General features: G+C 43.1%; 1 protein-coding gene across 3 annotated transcripts in view; it reads right to left on the reverse strand.

Moving 5' to 3' along the window:
- LOC309702214 (NLR family CARD domain-containing protein 3-like) overlaps positions 1-17,744 on the reverse strand; it is a 29,980-nt gene extending 12,236 nt beyond the window's left edge. For 2 of the 3 annotated variants that reach the window (XM_082526734.1, XM_082526733.1), the window contains exons 1-8: positions 17,617-17,744; positions 16,534-16,659; positions 16,348-16,449; positions 14,001-14,079; positions 11,816-12,020; positions 9,867-11,664; positions 4,810-4,983; positions 4,408-4,581 (exon numbers count right to left, since the gene is read on the reverse strand). In XM_082526734.1, coding sequence (XP_082382860.1) covers positions 4,408-4,581; positions 4,810-4,983; positions 9,867-11,664; positions 11,816-12,020; positions 14,001-14,079; positions 16,348-16,449; positions 16,534-16,622 — 2,621 coding nt within the window. In that variant the 5' untranslated portion in view covers positions 16,623-16,659; positions 17,617-17,744. The remainder of the gene's footprint in view (positions 1-4,407; positions 4,582-4,809; positions 4,984-9,866; positions 11,665-11,815; positions 12,021-14,000; positions 14,080-16,347; positions 16,450-16,533; positions 16,660-17,616) is intronic. The other variant, XM_082526735.1, reaches the window with a different exon arrangement.
- Between the last annotated feature and the right edge of the window lie 250 nt (positions 17,745-17,994).

The raw sequence follows: 17,994 nt of genomic DNA on the forward strand, positions 1-17,994 counted from the left end.
ACAGTAACCATATTTCACCATGTTGTCCATAGCTAATACATAACATTAAATTCGTTCTCTTCACGTCTGTATACTTGCAGCTTCTCTCTATATCCCGCAGCTCCTCGGATCTGACGCGGACGCCGACCACCAACTCCCCGCCACAGCGGGCATCTTTGTAATTTTTCTCTGGGGGTTGCCAGTGGTGTAATCACCTTTACCGGCAGGCCCCGACTCGCCAGGTCAGCCATTGCCTCCTCCACCGTGTTGTAGGTTTTCGCTCCTTCTTTGAAAAAAACCTTAAGGCGCGCTGAGTAGAGGGTCCTAAACCGTACATTCTTCTCTTTTAGGACCTTTCGTGCCTCTGCATACTCCTTCCTCAAAGCCATGATCTCAGGGGGGTAATCGTGGTCGAGGTTGATTTCTTGCTGGAATTCAACATAAAACCTTTCTTTTGCCAAGCGAGCCTCAGCACTTCTTCTTTAACCGTGAAGCACAGGAATTTTACCAGGATCGATCTGGGTTGGGAGCCGTCCGGAGGGAGTAATGATAACGCTCTGTGTGCTCTCTGAATTTGTAACGGTGTTGATGGTGGGATGGCGAGATTCTCCCAGAGTAGCTTCTCCACAAAGTGGGCCATAGATGGAGCTCCCGATTCTTCTCCCTCCGGCACCCTGTACAGTCTGAGCGACTCCCTCCTCGAGTAAGCCTCCAGTGATGTTAGTTTTGTTTGAAACTTTTCCTGCATGCTTTCTTCCATTTGCGCAACATCTCTAAAGTTAGAAATATCCTGTCTCAGAGTGACACTGAAAAACTAGTTCATGCATTTATTACTTCCAGGCTGGACTATTGTAATTCGTTATTATCAGGATGTCCAAAAAACTCCCTGAAAAGCCTTCAGTTAATCCAAAATGCTGCAGCAAGAGTCCTGACAGGGACTAGAAAGAGAGAGCAGATTTCTCCTGTATTGGCTTCCCTTCATTGGCTTCCTGTTAAATCCAGAATTGAATTCAAAATCCTGCTCCTCACATACAAGATCTTAAATAATCAGGCCCCATCTTATCTTAATGACCTTGTAGTACCATATCACCCCATTAGAGCACTTCGCTCTCACACTGCAGGCCTACTTGTTGTTCCTAGAGTATTTAAAAGTAGAATGGGAGGCAGAGCCTTCAGTTTTCAGGCCCCTCTTCTGTGGAACCAGCTTCCAGTTTGGATTCAGGAGACAGACACTATCTCTACTTTTAAGATTAATCTCATATTTCCATTAAAAGTGTTGAATTTGTTTGATGTTCTTTATGATCTCTGGCACCAGTTCATCTGTAGGCTGAGCTCAATCCATCCATTTAGTGAAATTATGTTTAAAGGTCTCCTTGTTCTCTGAGCGTGCACAGATCCTGAAGCAGAAAGCCTGGGTTACAGAGAAATGATCATCACTGTGATGATGCTCATCATCTCTGACTGGGATTTGAGGTTTTGTCAAAGCAGCAAAGAAAGCCTGGCTATGTTGGACTGGGTGTGGAAGCAGCTCCCAGTTTGAGTTCAGGAGACAGACGCCCTCTCTACTTTGAAGATCAGCTTCAAACTTTCCTTTTTGCTAAAGCATATAGTTAGGGCTGGACCAGGTGACCCTGAATCCTCCCTTAGTTATGCTGCAATAGACGTAGGCTGCCGGGGATTCCCATGATGCATTGAGTTTTTCCTTTCCAGTCACCTTTGTCACTCACTATGTGTTAACAGACCTCTCTGCATTGAATCATATGTGTTATTAACCTCTGTCTCTCTTCCACAGCATGTCTTTTATCCTGTCTTCCTTCTCTCACTCCAACCAATCACAGCAAATGGCCCCGCCCCTCCCTGAGCCTGGTTCTGCCAGAGGTTTCTTCCTGTTAAAAGGGAGTTTTTCCTTCCCACTGTCGCCAAAGTGCTTGTTCATAGGGGGTCATGTGATTGTTGGGTTTTTCTCTGTATTTATGAAGTGCCTTGAGGTGACTTTTGTTGTGATTTGGCGCTATATAAATAACATTGAATTGCATTGTTAGTATCTCAGACAAAATCTCGTCTGTGTTCTGGAGCTTATCTTTGTGTTCTGCAACCCTGGTTTCCACATCATTAAGCCGCGCATTGGCTTTATCCAACTCACCCCTTATTTCCAGCAGTTGCGCTTTCGTGTCTTTTCGAAATTCTTTCACCTCTTTCCCAAAGCCTCTCAGTTCTTTCAGTATCAGCGTCAAACTTGCTGGGTCAACCTCATCTTCTGTCCCAGAATCCTCGCGGCTAGGAGTGGGAGAGTGGCCTCGGCTAGCCCCATAGGGGCTAACATTAGCCCCTTCTGTTAGCTGCACATTGCCATCTTCCACGTTTTCAAACGTTAACTTCTTAGCTATTTTGTTCTTTCTGGACATCATTTAAACCCCTTTTTCCTCTTTATGTTGTCAAGAAAAACATGTTATTTTATTTTCACTGTGATGTCATTCATAAAGCACGGTCATTATTTCATTATTACTTCATTAGTCTGCATCAGTTTATCATCCATATTAGCATGTATCATTTATCATTTAGTAAATCTGCTATAACAGAAGTCTAGATACAATACTCTATTAGTTAGTAAAACCACCAGCTTAGCTGTGGATCCAGACGGCCCTAGCAGAGTCAGATAAGGACACTGACCGTTTGTTGGCCGGAATCTCACAAAATACACACTCATGAACACACTATTGGTTAAATTCCCAGAAAGCAGGAGTGGAAACATCTGGAAAATGTTGTTGTTCTTAGCCATAGAAGGAGATAAAGGGAAGATAGGGGAATTCTTCTGTGGTCTTCTGACGTCATACATGGCTATAAAACGTTCTGTCTTTTGTGCAAACGAGGAAGAGCTTCTTCCCACACCTGTACAATCTTGTGTGTAATAAATCACTTTTCGGACACTTCTGGGACTCTGGTCTGTGCTTATTTTTCCTTCCAAATAAAAAGAACTTCTACATTTTTGGTGCTCGAAACCCGGTTTGGAGGGAAAGAAGGACGCGCAGTGAGCTGAGCCCCAGGAGGGGGAACCCAGACAGGAGAGCCACTGAGTGACAGAACCGCGGCATAAAAAGGTCAGTACCACCTGTTGAATTTTTCATCCAAAGGTACTAAATTGGAAGTAAAACAAAATTGAATTGAATGTTCACTCAGGGGGCCTCCTGCTGAGTTCTGTCCAGAGTGATTTTATTTAATTAGGATAATTAGGAGTAACAGTTTGATAAAATTCTCACAAAAGTTATTGCTGTTTATTTGGGGGTTTTTTCTGTTTTTCTGTGTTGCATTGTGGTAGTTTGGCTTGGTTTGTGTGCTTTATGTGTTTTGTGGAGTTAAGATGCCAAGCAGGGTTAAGGTTAGGTAAATTCGGATATTTTGGGTGGGAGAAACGAGGTTTCGGGCGTCAGGTAATTAAAAACTGAGGGACTGAAGGTCCCCAGGGACGCTTTTAAATATAAACTAAAAGTTCCGGAGCGTGTGGCTCCGAAGAGCGCAGGCGCCTTCGTGTGGCAGCGACGGGTAATCAGTGGACGCACTGTTACTTCTGGCGGCGTTCCAGTAGCCCGGATGGTCTCCGCAGGGAATTCAGGCACCCGAAAAGACTAAGTGGTCAAGCATCACTTTTTACTGTGCTGTTTGGGTGGAGGGTGAGACCCGGCCGTGACCATTCAACGTGGCTGGCTTGTGAGCTTTAAGTAAAGCAAAAGGCGTGGGTTTGACACTAGCGCCAGATGTGGAGCTCCTCTCTCAGCTGCGGGAAGCGGTTTTAAATTAATTTAGTCTCTAGAAATCTGAGCGACTCTCGGGAGGGCGTTCCCGTAGCGTTTAATTGATCAGCAAGGCGTGGCCTGGGCTATAGGGCTTTTAAATTAGTCGAAAATCTAGGTGTACCGGTACAAAAGGGTTCCATTGAAGTGTTAAGGAACCGTTAAATAACTAGTTCTGGCATCTGGTGTCTTGTGTTTGTCATGAGAGATACAGGCCTGTGTATATAAATAAACTGTGAAATTATTTAAACGGCTGTGTAAAGCGCCGATTAAATAAAGCGTGTGTTTGTGAAAATGATTTAATGCAATGAGTGTGTGACGATTGGGTAAAGAGTGTGTGGTTTTATATTTTTTTAAAAAAGAGAAGAGTAGAGAAACTCTCTGTGTTGGAGGAAAAAAGGTTGGGGCTGTGTGTGTGTGACAGGAAGTGTGCATGCCCATAGAAGGAGCTCGTGGTAGCTGCAAGGAGGGGGGCCTGTTGCACTTAGATAGTGTATTAATTTACTTGGGGCAGTTTTAATAAGTTTCAGTCGAGAGCTCTCGTACTAGGTGTCCATCCCCACGAGCGCCGGAACCGGAAGCCTTGAATAAAATGTTTAATTGGTTCATTTAAAAAAAACAAAATGTCAATTGATCTGACCTCAGAGTATTTAGTTTACAGTTTAAACTTTGTAGTCCAGCAGACAGAATCTTCACTCCTGAATCCTGCACATTTTTGATACTCAGGTCCAGCTCTGTCAGAGTAGAGGACTGAGAGCTGAGCATTGAGGACACAGCTTCACAGTTTTCCGCTAGAAGTTCACAGACGTTGAGTCTGAAAATGAAAGCATGAACAAAGACTGATGTTAAAGTGTAATCAGGGTGCAATAACTAATCTTATATTTTAAGAATCCTTGTTGTTTTATGCTGAGCAGATGTGGTACGAAACAACAGTAAATTGATCAAGTTTACCTCTACTGTTTAAATTGCTGGATTTATTTTCTCAGTTAAAAACAAAACAAAACAAACAAACAAAAGAAAAAAGAATACAAATCGGTCAGACCTCAGAATATTCAGTTTGGCGTGTGGACTCTCCACTGCAGCAGACAGAAGCTTTACTGCTGAAGCCTTCAGGCTGTCGGTACTCAAGTCCAGCTCTCTCAGACTACAGGACTGGGAGCTGACCACTGACAACAAATCTGTACAGACTTTCTCTGACAGGTTACAGCTGCTCAGCCTGAAAAAAATAACAAGAACAACAAAACAATAATATTTATTATCAAATAAAATCTCTTTATATGTTGAATCTAAGTAATCAAATGTGTACAAATGAGTACACTACAATGCACAATTAAATAAAAAATGTTCAAGAATTTAAGTGTAACAGAAGAAAAATATTTCAAATTAAACACAATTATTCCAATGTATGTAAATGGAAACCAGTGAAGACCAGGTTGATTTAGTGACAGTAGTTCAGTGTCTGCTGGCACAGGCCTGTGAGTACTGCAGTATTAGACTTACTACAGTACTGCTGGTCACTTTATTAATTCTAATATGTGTGATTACTGTAAATGTAGTTATAAATAATGTATCACATCCTGGACTCTCATTTCATTTTCTGTCTAAAAGCTGCTTTGGCTCATTCCCCTTTAAAGCCCAGCTCTCCCTAAAGGCCAACTTTATTTTGATTGGATGATTTCATAAAGCACGCTGAAAGGCAGTAGCCAGTTATCATGAGCTCCATCTCCTCAACCTTCTGGTTTAGAAATCATAAGAAACTGTATACCTCATAAAAACCCGTCTTGATCCATGCTCAATCATCCAGGTTAGTAAATCCCAAAAGTTGATTCTGTTCATCTGGACGTAGCGCTTTCAGTGGGAGAAACATTTCGTCACTCATCCAGGTGACTTCGTCAGTCTCAGCTGACTTCTGGTTTCCAACCCTATAAAAAGTACATTTGCATAATGACTGAAACCAGCCCACTGAAGGAACAATAAGGCTGGGAGGTCAGTTCCTTGACCATTAGGTTTGAGTCATTATGCAGATGTACTCTTTATAAGATTGGGGAAAGCTGCAGTCAGCTGAGCCTGAAGAAGTCATCTTGATGAGTGACAAAATGTTTCTCCCGCTGAGAGCGCTACGTCCAGATGAACAGAATCAAACTTTGGGGGCTCATAAAACCATGATTAGAAATCTTCTCAGATGTATTTTTACATTTTAGATCCACAGCAACAAAGTTCACAGCAGGATGTCTCTGTTCAGTAATTATTATGCCCATTACCTGCAAACTGTGAGGTACGCAGGTAATGTCAGGTAAACACTAGCTGTCTGAAACTGTTCCTGTTAAATGTGTGTATAAAGGAAATAAGCTGAAATACAGAGACTGGGTGGATCTGTGCTTTGACACCAAACATTTCTTCCTGTTAAAAGGGAGTTTTTCCTTCCCACTGTCGCCAAAGTGTTTGCTCATAGGGGGTCATATGATTGTTGGGTTTTTCTCTGTATCTATTACTGTACGATCTACTGTACAATATAAAGCGCATTGAGGTGACTGTTGTGATTTGGCGCTATATAAATAAAATTGAATTGAATTGAATTACATCCCATTTCAGGTACCTGGAACCTGAACCTTCTCTGGAAACCTGGGACGCTGGCAGGTTTCTCTTGCTTACCTATCTGCTCATCCTCTTTCTTTCTGCTCGCATGATGATTTCCTGGTTGAGTTTGTAAAGACTTTTGCTCAGGACCTTCTTGCTGTGCGGCAACAGTGCTAACCACTGTCCGCTGTATGTTTTTCAGTCATTAAATCAAACCATGAAAGATCAGCTTGCTTCTCGTGATGAACCTGTCTGTTTTCGATTCCACACCAGGGTCTGCCCACTGGAAAGTTCAGGGATAAGGGTGGAGGATACTCACACAAACATAAAAACCCAGATTGCAACTCCAACTCTCTGTTCTAGTTAACCAGACCTTTCAGGCTCTTGTTCAATTAGAACCTCATGGAGTCTGAGTTAGCGAGACAGTTAAACATCCCTCTATGCCCCCTTAACACTAAATGCAATAATCTTTTCTGGCATTGTTGTATTTTTACTCAGTTGTATATAGCATTCGTATTCTATTTTTATCTTATTGTATATTTTTATTCTATTTTATTCTACTGTATATAGTATATTATTTTATTCTATACAGCTGTGTGTACTGTATTTATTCTTATTGTATTCTAATTTTTGCGTCATAACTTTTGCACTGTCCACTTCCTGCTGTGACAAAACAAATTTCCCACGTGTGGGACTAATAAAGGTTATCTTATCTTATCTTATCTTATCTTAATCCGCCCATTCCCACTAAGTCATTAAATAACCGAGTGTCCCCTCACATAACTCAGCGCACAGAGCCTGTCACCCCTGGCAATCACAAGAAAACACTTACCTTTTTTTCTTTTCATGCACCTCACAAACCACTCATACTCGGGTTTCCTTGGCTAGAATTACATAACCCCCACTTAGACTGGTCAGGTCAGAGGGTAATCAGTTAGAGTCTGTTCTGTCATTCAAATTGCCTTGTTTCTGCCCGTCCACCGGAACCTGTGGAACCATCAACCAACACTGAGACTGTTTTAGATCTCTCCTCTGTCCCCACCAAATGTCATGATCTTCAGGAAGTATTTAGCAAAAGTAAAGCGCTTTCACTGCCACCTCACAAACCACAGGACAGCACCATAGAACTACTCTCTGGCTCCACCCGGCCTTCTAGCTGGCTGTATAACCTGCTTAGACCTGAGTGTGCGGCTATGGAAAAGTACATTAAGGAATCCCTCGGTGCAGGCATAATCCAACGATTGTCATCTCAAGTTGGAACTTCTTTTTTGTGGGGAAAAAGGATGGCTCTCTCTGGCCATGCATTTACTTCAGGGGCCTCAGTGATATTACCATCAAGAATAAGTACCTATTACCTCATTAGCTCTGCTTTCAGGCCATTTCACAGCGCCACTGGGTTTACAAAACCCCACATCCGCAACGCTTACCACTTTTTCCAGATCAATCAGGGAGACAAGTGGAAGACCGTTTTAAACATGCCATTGGGGGACTACGAGTATTTGGTCATGCCGCCTGGGTTAACTAATGCTCCCGCAATGTTTCAAGATTAGTTAACGATGTCCTCCGGGAATTCCTTGACAGGTTCGTATTGGTGTATCTGGATGATATCCTCATTTTTCCCAAAACCTGCGAGGAACATCAGTCTCATGTCCATGCTATTTTTCCAACGTTTGCTGGAGAATAAACCTTATGTCAAAGCAAAAAAGTGTGAATTCCATTCCTCATCAATAACTTTTTTCAGTTACATTTTGGCACGGGGGCAGGTGAAGACGGATCTGGCAAATGTGAAAGCTTTAACAGAGTGGCCTACCCCTTGTACCCATTGTAGATTCAAGAAGCATCTCCAATGGGTTTTGGGAATAGCAAATTTTTATAGACTGTTCATTTTCAACTATAGTCAGGTAGCTGCACCACTCAAGTCTCAGCATGCATCTGGTCCCCCAAAGCTGAAACTGCATTCACCAAACTTAAGTATCTGTTCACCACGGCACCTTTTTGGTTCACCCTGATCACAGTTATCATTGCAAAGGTGGACACATCAGAAATTGGAGCAGGGAGAGGTAAATGATGCCAAGTGAAAGAGAATGCTTTGGGGGGGGGGTCATGCTGCTGTCATGGTCTGTGTGAGCGGCGGTGGTTTCCCACTAGACTCTGGTTTCTGCCTTTGGGTGAAGCCTGGTCAGCCTGTCCATTGTCCACACCTGACAGTAATCTACTAGGCTGAATATAACATCAGCACTCCCAATAACTCTGCTAACCTCCTAATCCTCGGATCATCTACTCACCCTTGCAGTTCAGTCACGTTTTCCTGGATGCTGGTCTTCTTGATTCACTCACAGCCACATTAATGCCTTTCGTCTCTTAGACTTACTGGACCACTTTGCCTGGATTCAAAGCTAACAAGTACTCACCCAGACCTCACCACCTGCCTTCCCCAAGTTGCTTTCCGACTGCTGACAAGTAAATGGTAAATGGACTGATTCTTATATAGCGTTTTTCTACTCTCCCGGAGTACTCAAAGCGCTCTATACAACATGCCACATCCACCCAATCACACCCATTCTCACAAACACTTTATCTGAACTTAGTGCTTTCTAAGTACATTCACGCACATTCATACTCTGATGGATGCATCGGAGAGCAAGTTGGGGTTAGTATCTTGCCCAAGGATACTTGACATGCAGACTGGAGGAGCCAGGGATCGAACCACCAACCTTCTGATCAGTAGGTCAGATCAGACCAGCTTTACCTCCTGAGCTACAGAAACCCCAAATAAGACATTGAAGATAACCTCGTTCACTTACTGTAACCTCCACCAGTGATCTTTCTGATGCTGCTCTACCTCTGTTACAGTGACTCAGATTACCATCAACCAAGACCCATTTCCGGAAACCTACCACAGAGCCCACTTCATGCTCACAGCTTCAAGTGCTTGACTTCCGCCATAGTTCACAGTTCATGTTAAAAAATTCCAAGTGTCAAGTTCCTGTGTGTAAATAAAGCCTTCACGTCTAGTAATATTCAGTTCCTTCACCTTTGTCTGTATTTTGGGTTCACCATGTTGTTCTGGCCACACCGAGGTAACAGATTTATATTTGAAAAACAGAGAGACATGGGGGATTGCAATAAAGATGAGACACAAACCAGACCTTAAAATAAGAACATCTGAAAACGATGTAGGTGCAGTCTGGTAGCTCAAGTATTTGCTTTAAAAAACAGAGCTAGACTCCTGGTTGTTGGAGACAAGTGAACAACTTGAGGATAATAAACCTGTCAGAGGGGCTGAAGGATCAGAGCTCATGTTCTTATAGGCTGGATCTGGATTGTGCTTTGATTCGAGTTGAAGACAAAAATATTTCAGAAATGCTGACATGTCCTGCTGGAGAGAAATATTTAAAGTATCATGACTATTTTAGTGACTATTTTTTAATTTTTCTAAAGTGGTAGTGTTCTTTGAACTGAGCACCTCTGATTTATTTCCCATGATTTTAAGAATGAAGCGATGAGTTCATGTTTACTCACAGAGCTTTGTTGGAGGCTTTGACCACTGGCAGCAGCCTCAGAAGAGCCTTCTCTGAAGCAGAGTATTTCTTCAGGTCAAACACATCCAGATCTTCTTCTGATGACAGTAAGATGAAGACCAGAGCTGACCACTGAGCAGGAGACAGTTTATCTGTGGAGAGACGTCCTGATCTCAGGGACTGTTGGATCTCCTCCACTAGAGAACGATCATTCAGTTCATTCAGACAGTGGAACAGATTGATGCTTTTCTCTGCAGACAGATTCTTACTGAGCTTCTCCTTGATGTACTGGACTGTTTTCTTATTGGTCTGTGAGCTACTTCCTGTCTGTGTCAGTAGACCTCGTAGGAGAGCCTGACTGGTCTGCAGTGAAAGACCCAGGAGGAAGCGGAGGAACAAGTCCAGGTGTCCATTTGGACTCTGTAAGGCCTTGTCCACAGCACTCTGGTAGAAGTGTTTCTCTGCAGATTCTCCTGTTTCAGACTTCTGGGAGGTTGTTTGTTGTTGTTCCAGCAGATTGAGTCCAGAGTTGCTGAAGGTCAGATGGACATGAAGAGCAGCCAGAAACTCCTGAACACTCAGATGGATGAAGCAGAACACCTTGTCCTGGTACAGTCCTCTCTCCTCTTTAAAGATCTGTGTGAACACTCCTGAGTACACTGAGGCTGCTCTGATATCGATGCCACACTCTGTCAGGTCTGATTCATAGAAGATCAGGTTTCCTTTCTGCAGCTGATCAAAAGCCAGTTTTCCCAGAGACTCCATCATCGTCCTGCTCTCTGGACTCCAGTGTGGATCTGTCTCAGCTCCTCCATCATACTTGACCTTCTTCACTTTGGCCTGAACCACCAGGAAGTGGATGTACATCTCAGTCAGGGTGTTGGGCAGCTGTCCTCCCTCTCTGGTTTCCAGCACATCCTCCAGAACTGTAGCAGTGATCCAGCAGAAGACTGGGATGTGGCACATGATGTGGAGGCTTCGAGCTTTCTTGATGTGGGAGATGATCCTGCTGGCCTGCTCCTCATCTCTGAATCGGTTCCTGAAGTACTCCTCCTTCTGTGGGTCAGTGAACCCCCTGACCTCTGTCACCCTGTGAACATACTCAGGGGGGATCTGGTCTGCTGCTGCAGGTCGTGTGGTTATCCAGACGTGAGCATAGGGAAGAAGCGTCCCCCTGATCAGGCTTGTGAGAAGTACATCAACTGTGGTGGGCATCGTAATATCAGTCACACTCTTAGTGTTGTTGAAGTCCAGAGGACCTCGACACTCATCCAGACCATCAAAGATGAACACAACCTGGAAGTCTTCAAAGCTGCAGATTCCTGCTTCTTTGGTTTCAGTAAAGAAGTGATGAACAAGTCCCACCAAGCTGAACTTTTCCTCTTTCAGCACATTCAGCTCTCTGAAAGTGAATGGAAATATGAACTGGATGTCCTGGTTGGCTTTGTCTTCAGCCCAGTCCAGGCTGTATTTCTGTGTTAAGACCGTTTTCCCAATGCCAGCCACTCCCTTTGTCAGCACTGTTCTGATTGGTTCGTCTCTTCCAGGTGAGGCTTTAAAGATGTCTTCTTGTCTGATTGTTGTTTCTGGTCTGTCTGGTTTCCTGGATGCTGTTTCAATCTGTCTGACCTCATGTTCATCATTGACCTCTGCAGTCCCTCCCTCTGTGATGTAGAGCTCTGTGTAGATCTGATTCAGGAGGGTTGGGTTTCCTGCTTTAGCGATGCCCTCAAACACACACTGGAACTTCTTCTTCAGGGTGGATTTAAGGTTACGATGACAAACAGCAGCTGGAAGTTCTGAATAATAATAATAAAAATACAACTTTAACAATCACATTTTACAAAATGCTGATGACAATTTCTGACCCACTGAGAAATGACTGAACACAATGGTGTCACAAGTGTCTCATTTATCCAGCAGCTTAAATCTTTAGATAAATCCTCTTACGTCTCTGCAGACGGTCAGCCAGCTCCTCCTGCTTCATTCTCCTCAGGAAGTCCACTGTGATCTTCACAAATGCCTCTCTGCTGTTTCTCCTCTGCTCATCATCCTCCCTCTGAAACTCCAAGCACTGGGGCTTATTTGGATTCAGAGCCTTCTGGATCTTCTTCAGCTCGTTCTTCACAAAAGTGATGATGTTGTCCTCCAGCAGCTGGAACAGAATACTTTATGAATGACCCACCACTCTGAACTTTAGTCCACACAACATCCACTTCTTTACCATCAAGGGGCATATCATCCACGAACTCTTTACCAATTATAGGTTTGACTTTATCTGATTAACTGAGACTTTGTCCACAACTCCATGATCCCAAAGCGTTGATGCTGTTCATATGAATGCAGCGATTTCAGTGGGAGAAACATTTCACTGGTGTTCAGAGCTGAACTACCAACAGGTTGATGATCAAAGCCAGAAACTTGGAGATGTTTCAGGTGACTGAGTTGATCGTACAGACAACTGGTCTTAAAGGTTCACTCTGTTTACACATACAGATCAGTATTTAAGGTTTGACTCTCATCATCCACTGGGGCACAAACTGGGCGTCATCAGGACACAACAACACAGAACAAACACCATCCCCACAGACACAGCAGCCAGCGAAGCAGAAGAACTTCACATCAAGAAGGTCCTGAGTAAATGTGAACGCTGGTTTGAGGGCGGAGTCAAGGAGGCCATTTATGTGAAAAGGAAAGACCATCTCTGAATGGAGGAGGGGCCTAAGGGTACATTTGTCACCATCTTACATGCTGTGATTGCAGCCATTCCCCAGCTCTCTGTGAACTGGACTCATGACCATTGATCAACAACCATTGATCAATGGTCCTGACAATATGCGTACCAATGATCAATGAACTGACCTCCCAGCCCATTGTTCCTTCAGTGGGCTGGTTTCAGTCATACAAATGTCCTGTTTATGAGATTGAAACCTGCAGTCAGCTGAGACTGAAGAAGTCACCTGATGATGATGAAACGTTTCTCCCACTGAAAACATCCAGATGAACAGAATCAAGCTTTTTGGGATTTACGTACCTGGATGATTGAGCATCAAGACACAACTCTGTGACTTTTCTCAGATGAATAAATCCTCTCCTCCAGCTTTGTTTACATCTACCAGCCCTGTGGCGCTGCCCAGGGACAATAATCTATGTGAGAGGTGGAAAGTCATACAGGTGTCTGCTCCTGCCTTCAGTTATTTTATCTACTGTGTGTCAACTGGCTGAACCTCCTCCAACTGTCTACTGTCTCCCTAAACTCAACAATGACTTAGTGATCTATCCATTCTCTGACCAAAGACATCCTGCTGCAGGAGGTTAACATAGCAGCCAATGATGATCCCACTCACTGTGAACAACACATTTGGACCTGATTTGCTGCTCTGGTTTACACGTGAACTTCCACTGCTGCTGTCACCAACTTGAGAGGCTCTACAGAAAAACTGGACTTGTCCATAAAAATCATAAACTACATTACAAGGACAGCATTGCTCAATCAACTCTAATTACTATGACCATGTTATCTCTTCTAACTAAGGTACAGACACTCAAACTTGCTGCTTTCAGTGAGAAGTCAAATGTCTGAATATGAGCTGGAAGCTGCTGAGAGTCCTCCTCCTTCCCGTGGGGTTTACTTTCTCTACTACTTTCACTATAAACACGCCCCTTTCATGCACCTGCAGAGGGCCACCAGCAGATGGAGCTGTCTTAAACAAATCCACTTGGATAGTTAGCTGTAGATGACTTTATCAGTATGATTGTAGGACTTTGAGTTATTCTTTAGATTTATTTCAACTCTTATATTGTGCACAAGTGTTGAGCGACCCATAATTTCTCTGTACTTTTCATAAGAGCAGCCAGACTTTCAGCTAGTTTTTCTTTTTTAAGAGCTCAAAGTTATTGAAGAAACAGTTATTCAGCTTCATTCCCACTGATCTCGACTACAAACTGTTTCACTTTGGTTTCTGTTTAAAGCCTCGATGTTTAAAACGTTTCCCTGTGATCACATTTGCACCGTCTGATTTCAAAGTTTGTTTCTTTTGGTCATTTAGTCCACAGAGTCCTTGGTGTTCTGAAAGGGACCTATAAATAAATGCATTAATATTAATAATAAAGTAGTTGTTGTACATGTACAGACCATAAATATGGAGTCCAGCTGTGTTTGATGCTGCTGGGCAGACTGACCACTGGGAACCTCTGAGCTCTGCTGCTCCACTCTGTGGAGGAACCATGAAGGATTAGATCAACACAGGATAAAGATCCAGGAGTTTCTGCTCAAATAACTTCATCTGAATCAAGTCTGTCAAGTTTTAGACTCTCAGATTCTGAAGATATATTTTCTGTTTTCTATGAACTTTCTTTCATCAGTGATGGAAGTGATGATGCTGCAGAAGCTCAGAGGAAACTTTGAGACTTCATCAAACTGATAAATTCACTCACTGGAAGGTAAAACTGTGATGAACCATCAACTAATGCTCTCAGGAGGCCACAGGTCCCTGAATGTAACTGTGCAGTAGATTCATCGAGTGTTTGAAACCTGACCACTTCCATATGTTTTCATTCTAACATAAGAAGTCCTTTTCTCATTGCTTTGATTTGAGTTTTCATTTGAGTTTTCTGAGTCTCGTATTTGGAGTCGAGTCTAATCGATGATCTGACAGAAGAACATTAAAAAGGATTTACCAGTGCTGTCAAAATTAACATGTAGGGTTAGGGGTTCATCTGTTATCATGATTAACATGATAAAAACCTTTAACACGACACATCTGGAGAGCAGAACGACTCAAAATCCCTGAAATGTTTCTATCAACGCACTTCGGGCAGTTTGTCCAAGTAGAGTTACCTTTGTACACGTGCAGATGTGCAGCACATCTGTTAGTGACGGCAGCTGAACCAATCAGCTCAATATGGAAGATGACAAACACACACTGACCTCTCGATGGAAAGTTTGAGCATTAAAAAAATAACAAGACGGACCAGCCGACCAACATGAAGGATTCTGCACATCGTGACAGAAGGAATTTTCTTTTCACCGAAGCACTTCCAGCTTAAAATATCACAACGATGCAAAGCACTGATGACACAACTGCCAAGTGGACAAACTGCAGACCTGTTAGTGTTGTTAATAACATAGTTTTGGTTCCTCATGTCAAAGACTTGAAGAAGAGTGACAGAGAGTGTTAGACTGCTGCAGGATCAGTGCCACCTCCACAGACCTGTGAAGAAAATGATTGTTTGACAGATGGGCTCAGATTCAGGATCAGCTGAGGAGTTTGTGGCTGACAGAATCCTGCAGGTACAGAGCAGAGCCCATCATTAGCATGCAGGACTGTCCCTGGGGGGGTCGGCTCATTCAGGAGCTTAATCAATGTTTACATGTTCAATAAACATGTTAAGTGTGTAAATTTGCCCTTTTCTCTCGAGTCTGTTTGCTCATGAAATGAACTTTGATTCGTTTACATTAAAAATGATGTTTAATGGTGATTAATCCAAATGAATCCACAGTAACCCTGTGATGAGTCTGATTAAACATTTTCATTAACAGCAGTAATATAGATTATATATGATTATATATTAGTGCACACTTAGCTTTTAGTATATATGTTTGTTACAAAGTTGTATTTACAGCAGAGAAGCTGAGTTAAAGACTGAAAACTATTCAAAGTCTCTTTGAATTGAAGCGTTTAACATTCTTTGTGTTTATTCTGCATTGACTTCATTATATGGTGTAAACGTCTGTTACAGGCTTAAATATAAAGTTGGAAAAATGTAACTGCAGCTATTGATCAAGTAATTGTGATTAATCAGGATTAATGACAGAAGATTGTGTCATTAATTAGTCATGTTTTAATCTACTGACAGCACTAGTGTTCACTCTGGTGCCTCCAACTGTTTTACGCCCTTTCAACACCTTCGTGGTCAAAAGTGTACACGCACAAAATCTACAATAAAATCCTCACGCAGCAATAGGACAGACACACAATCCATTTATCTCTGTGTCTCAAACACACACACGTGTATTCAAAGCCTCGATTTGTTCATATTTCATCTGTTGTGTTTTTATCTTCAGCGTTTTCAGTGTTGCTGCATTTACACCAAAAATGTTTCCATTGATGAATCAGATTGATTTGAATGTGTTTCATCCATACAAATCCCTCCCTGGTGGTCACATGACTCTATAACATAACAGGAGTCATGTGACAAGAGTTTCATGCTGTAAAATGTCACAATGGTTGAATGTGGTGGAGTAAAAATGTGAGATATCAACGACTTTTCTTCAATATGAAATGTTTGCAGGGCCTGACAGGAAGTGGACGGACGCTCTGATCACTTCCTGTTTGCTGAAGTGGGTTTTCAGTTGTTTAGAAACCAAAGGCTTGTTTTAAAAGACAGTTTAAATGGGACTGAGGGAACGACGTGTTTGTAGTTTATATCCAACAACATCAAGCAGTTAAATCAAAGAGCTCATGTTGCTAACAGCTCACCTCTCTGCAGCAGACACAGGCTGGGATTTAAAATCAATGAGACGACCTTTAGACCGGTCACTCTGTAAGGACACAGAGCTGGGTGGAGGTCCAGGCTGGTTCCTGTGAATAATGATGGAGCAGTGATGTGAGTGCTGAGCTGTGACATGGAGAAGAGTCATGGACAGTTAGAGATGGTCATCTCACCTCTGAGCTTTGGTCTGGCTCTCATGTTCCCCACACAGAGTGCTTTTAGAGGGAGGGACTCCCTCCTCTCTGTCCTCACACTGATCCATGCTGCTCAATTCACATCAGCTCACACACACTTTCTACCTGCAGAGGAAACACAAATCATTCATGTGCACATCAGCTGAAATCCTCCTTTCATCATGTGTGCTGTCCAAATATCAGCTGCTTCTTTCCTGCTTCATCTCAGTGTCAGCTGGATGCAGTCAGACAGCAGTGTGAGGCAGAGGAAGCTGCCATCAGCTGCTCTCCTATCAGTCCACTAGATGGAGCCTGAAGCACACACGATGCATTCACTGACACACACTGATTCACTGTGACTGGAAGCTTCAGTCAGTCCAACACGTGTGAACAACATTTTAAACCTTTCAGCTGATCCAGGATTCAAAGAGGATCAGCAGAGTTAAAGCTTCACACTAATTCTTGCTGCTGAGTTTGCAGAGAACTGCACACACACTGATTCACTGCTAATGAGAAGCTTCTTCCATCCAGTAATTCATCATCCATCAGCTCTGCTGCTGCTCTCAGTCCTGGACTCTGATCACACACTAAAAACAGCTTTTTAACTCGTGTCTGTAAGAACTCTTAGTGTTAGCTTAGTGTTAGCTTAGTGTTAGCATGCTGTGTGCTAGCTCAGCGTCAGAGCTCTGCAGGTGTATCCTGTGTAAATATTAATCACAGTGACAGTAAAGGAGGTAAAGGGCTGTGACGTCATCACGTACGCTGCGTCCTCTGTGGGCTCTGAGTGAACTCAAAGTACAAACTACAAGTACACAAACACGAACGTAGCTCAGAGTGGCGGACACACTCGGCCTCGTTGGTCCAGCTGTGAGTCCGTTACCGTGAACTATGGAGCGGCAGATTTGTGCTGAACTAAGCTGCACACAGCTGATGTTAGCCAGGAAACATTACACACTGACTTTAATGGAGAGACCGGAAATACAAACACACACAGTTTGTTGTGTGAAGAAATCAAACACGAGCTGAACAAACAGTAAAGTTCCTAAAGACAAACTGTTAAAGGAGGAAACAAAGCAAACTTACAGTTTCTTCACACACCAACAACAAGCTCCACTCCACACCTGGACACTAAACACGGACACACAGGTGAGCTGCTTCCTGGAAGGAGGCGGGGCTCCACCTGAAACTCAGCACAGGTGGGAGGGGCTCAGCTCTGTGTGTGCTGATGTGTTAACTTTAAAAATATGCCGTCTGACTGCTCAGACTGAGTCAGAGTAAAGTTCACATGCTGACGTGTGGAGACATGAAACCTTGTTGTAGCTGCAGGTGTGAACACACTGATCCCAGATCAGCTCTGCTGTATTTGTAACATGAACATTTCTGCTGCAAAGCTTCAAATGTTCAGCATGTTTCTCTGTTTCCAGTCTATAGATCCAGTCACACTTTCTACCTTCACCTGTG

Source organism: Aulonocara stuartgranti (genome assembly GCF_965226115.1).
Source record: "Aulonocara stuartgranti genome assembly, chromosome: 3".
NCBI classification, from domain to species: Eukaryota; Metazoa; Chordata; class Actinopteri; order Cichliformes; family Cichlidae; genus Aulonocara; species Aulonocara stuartgranti.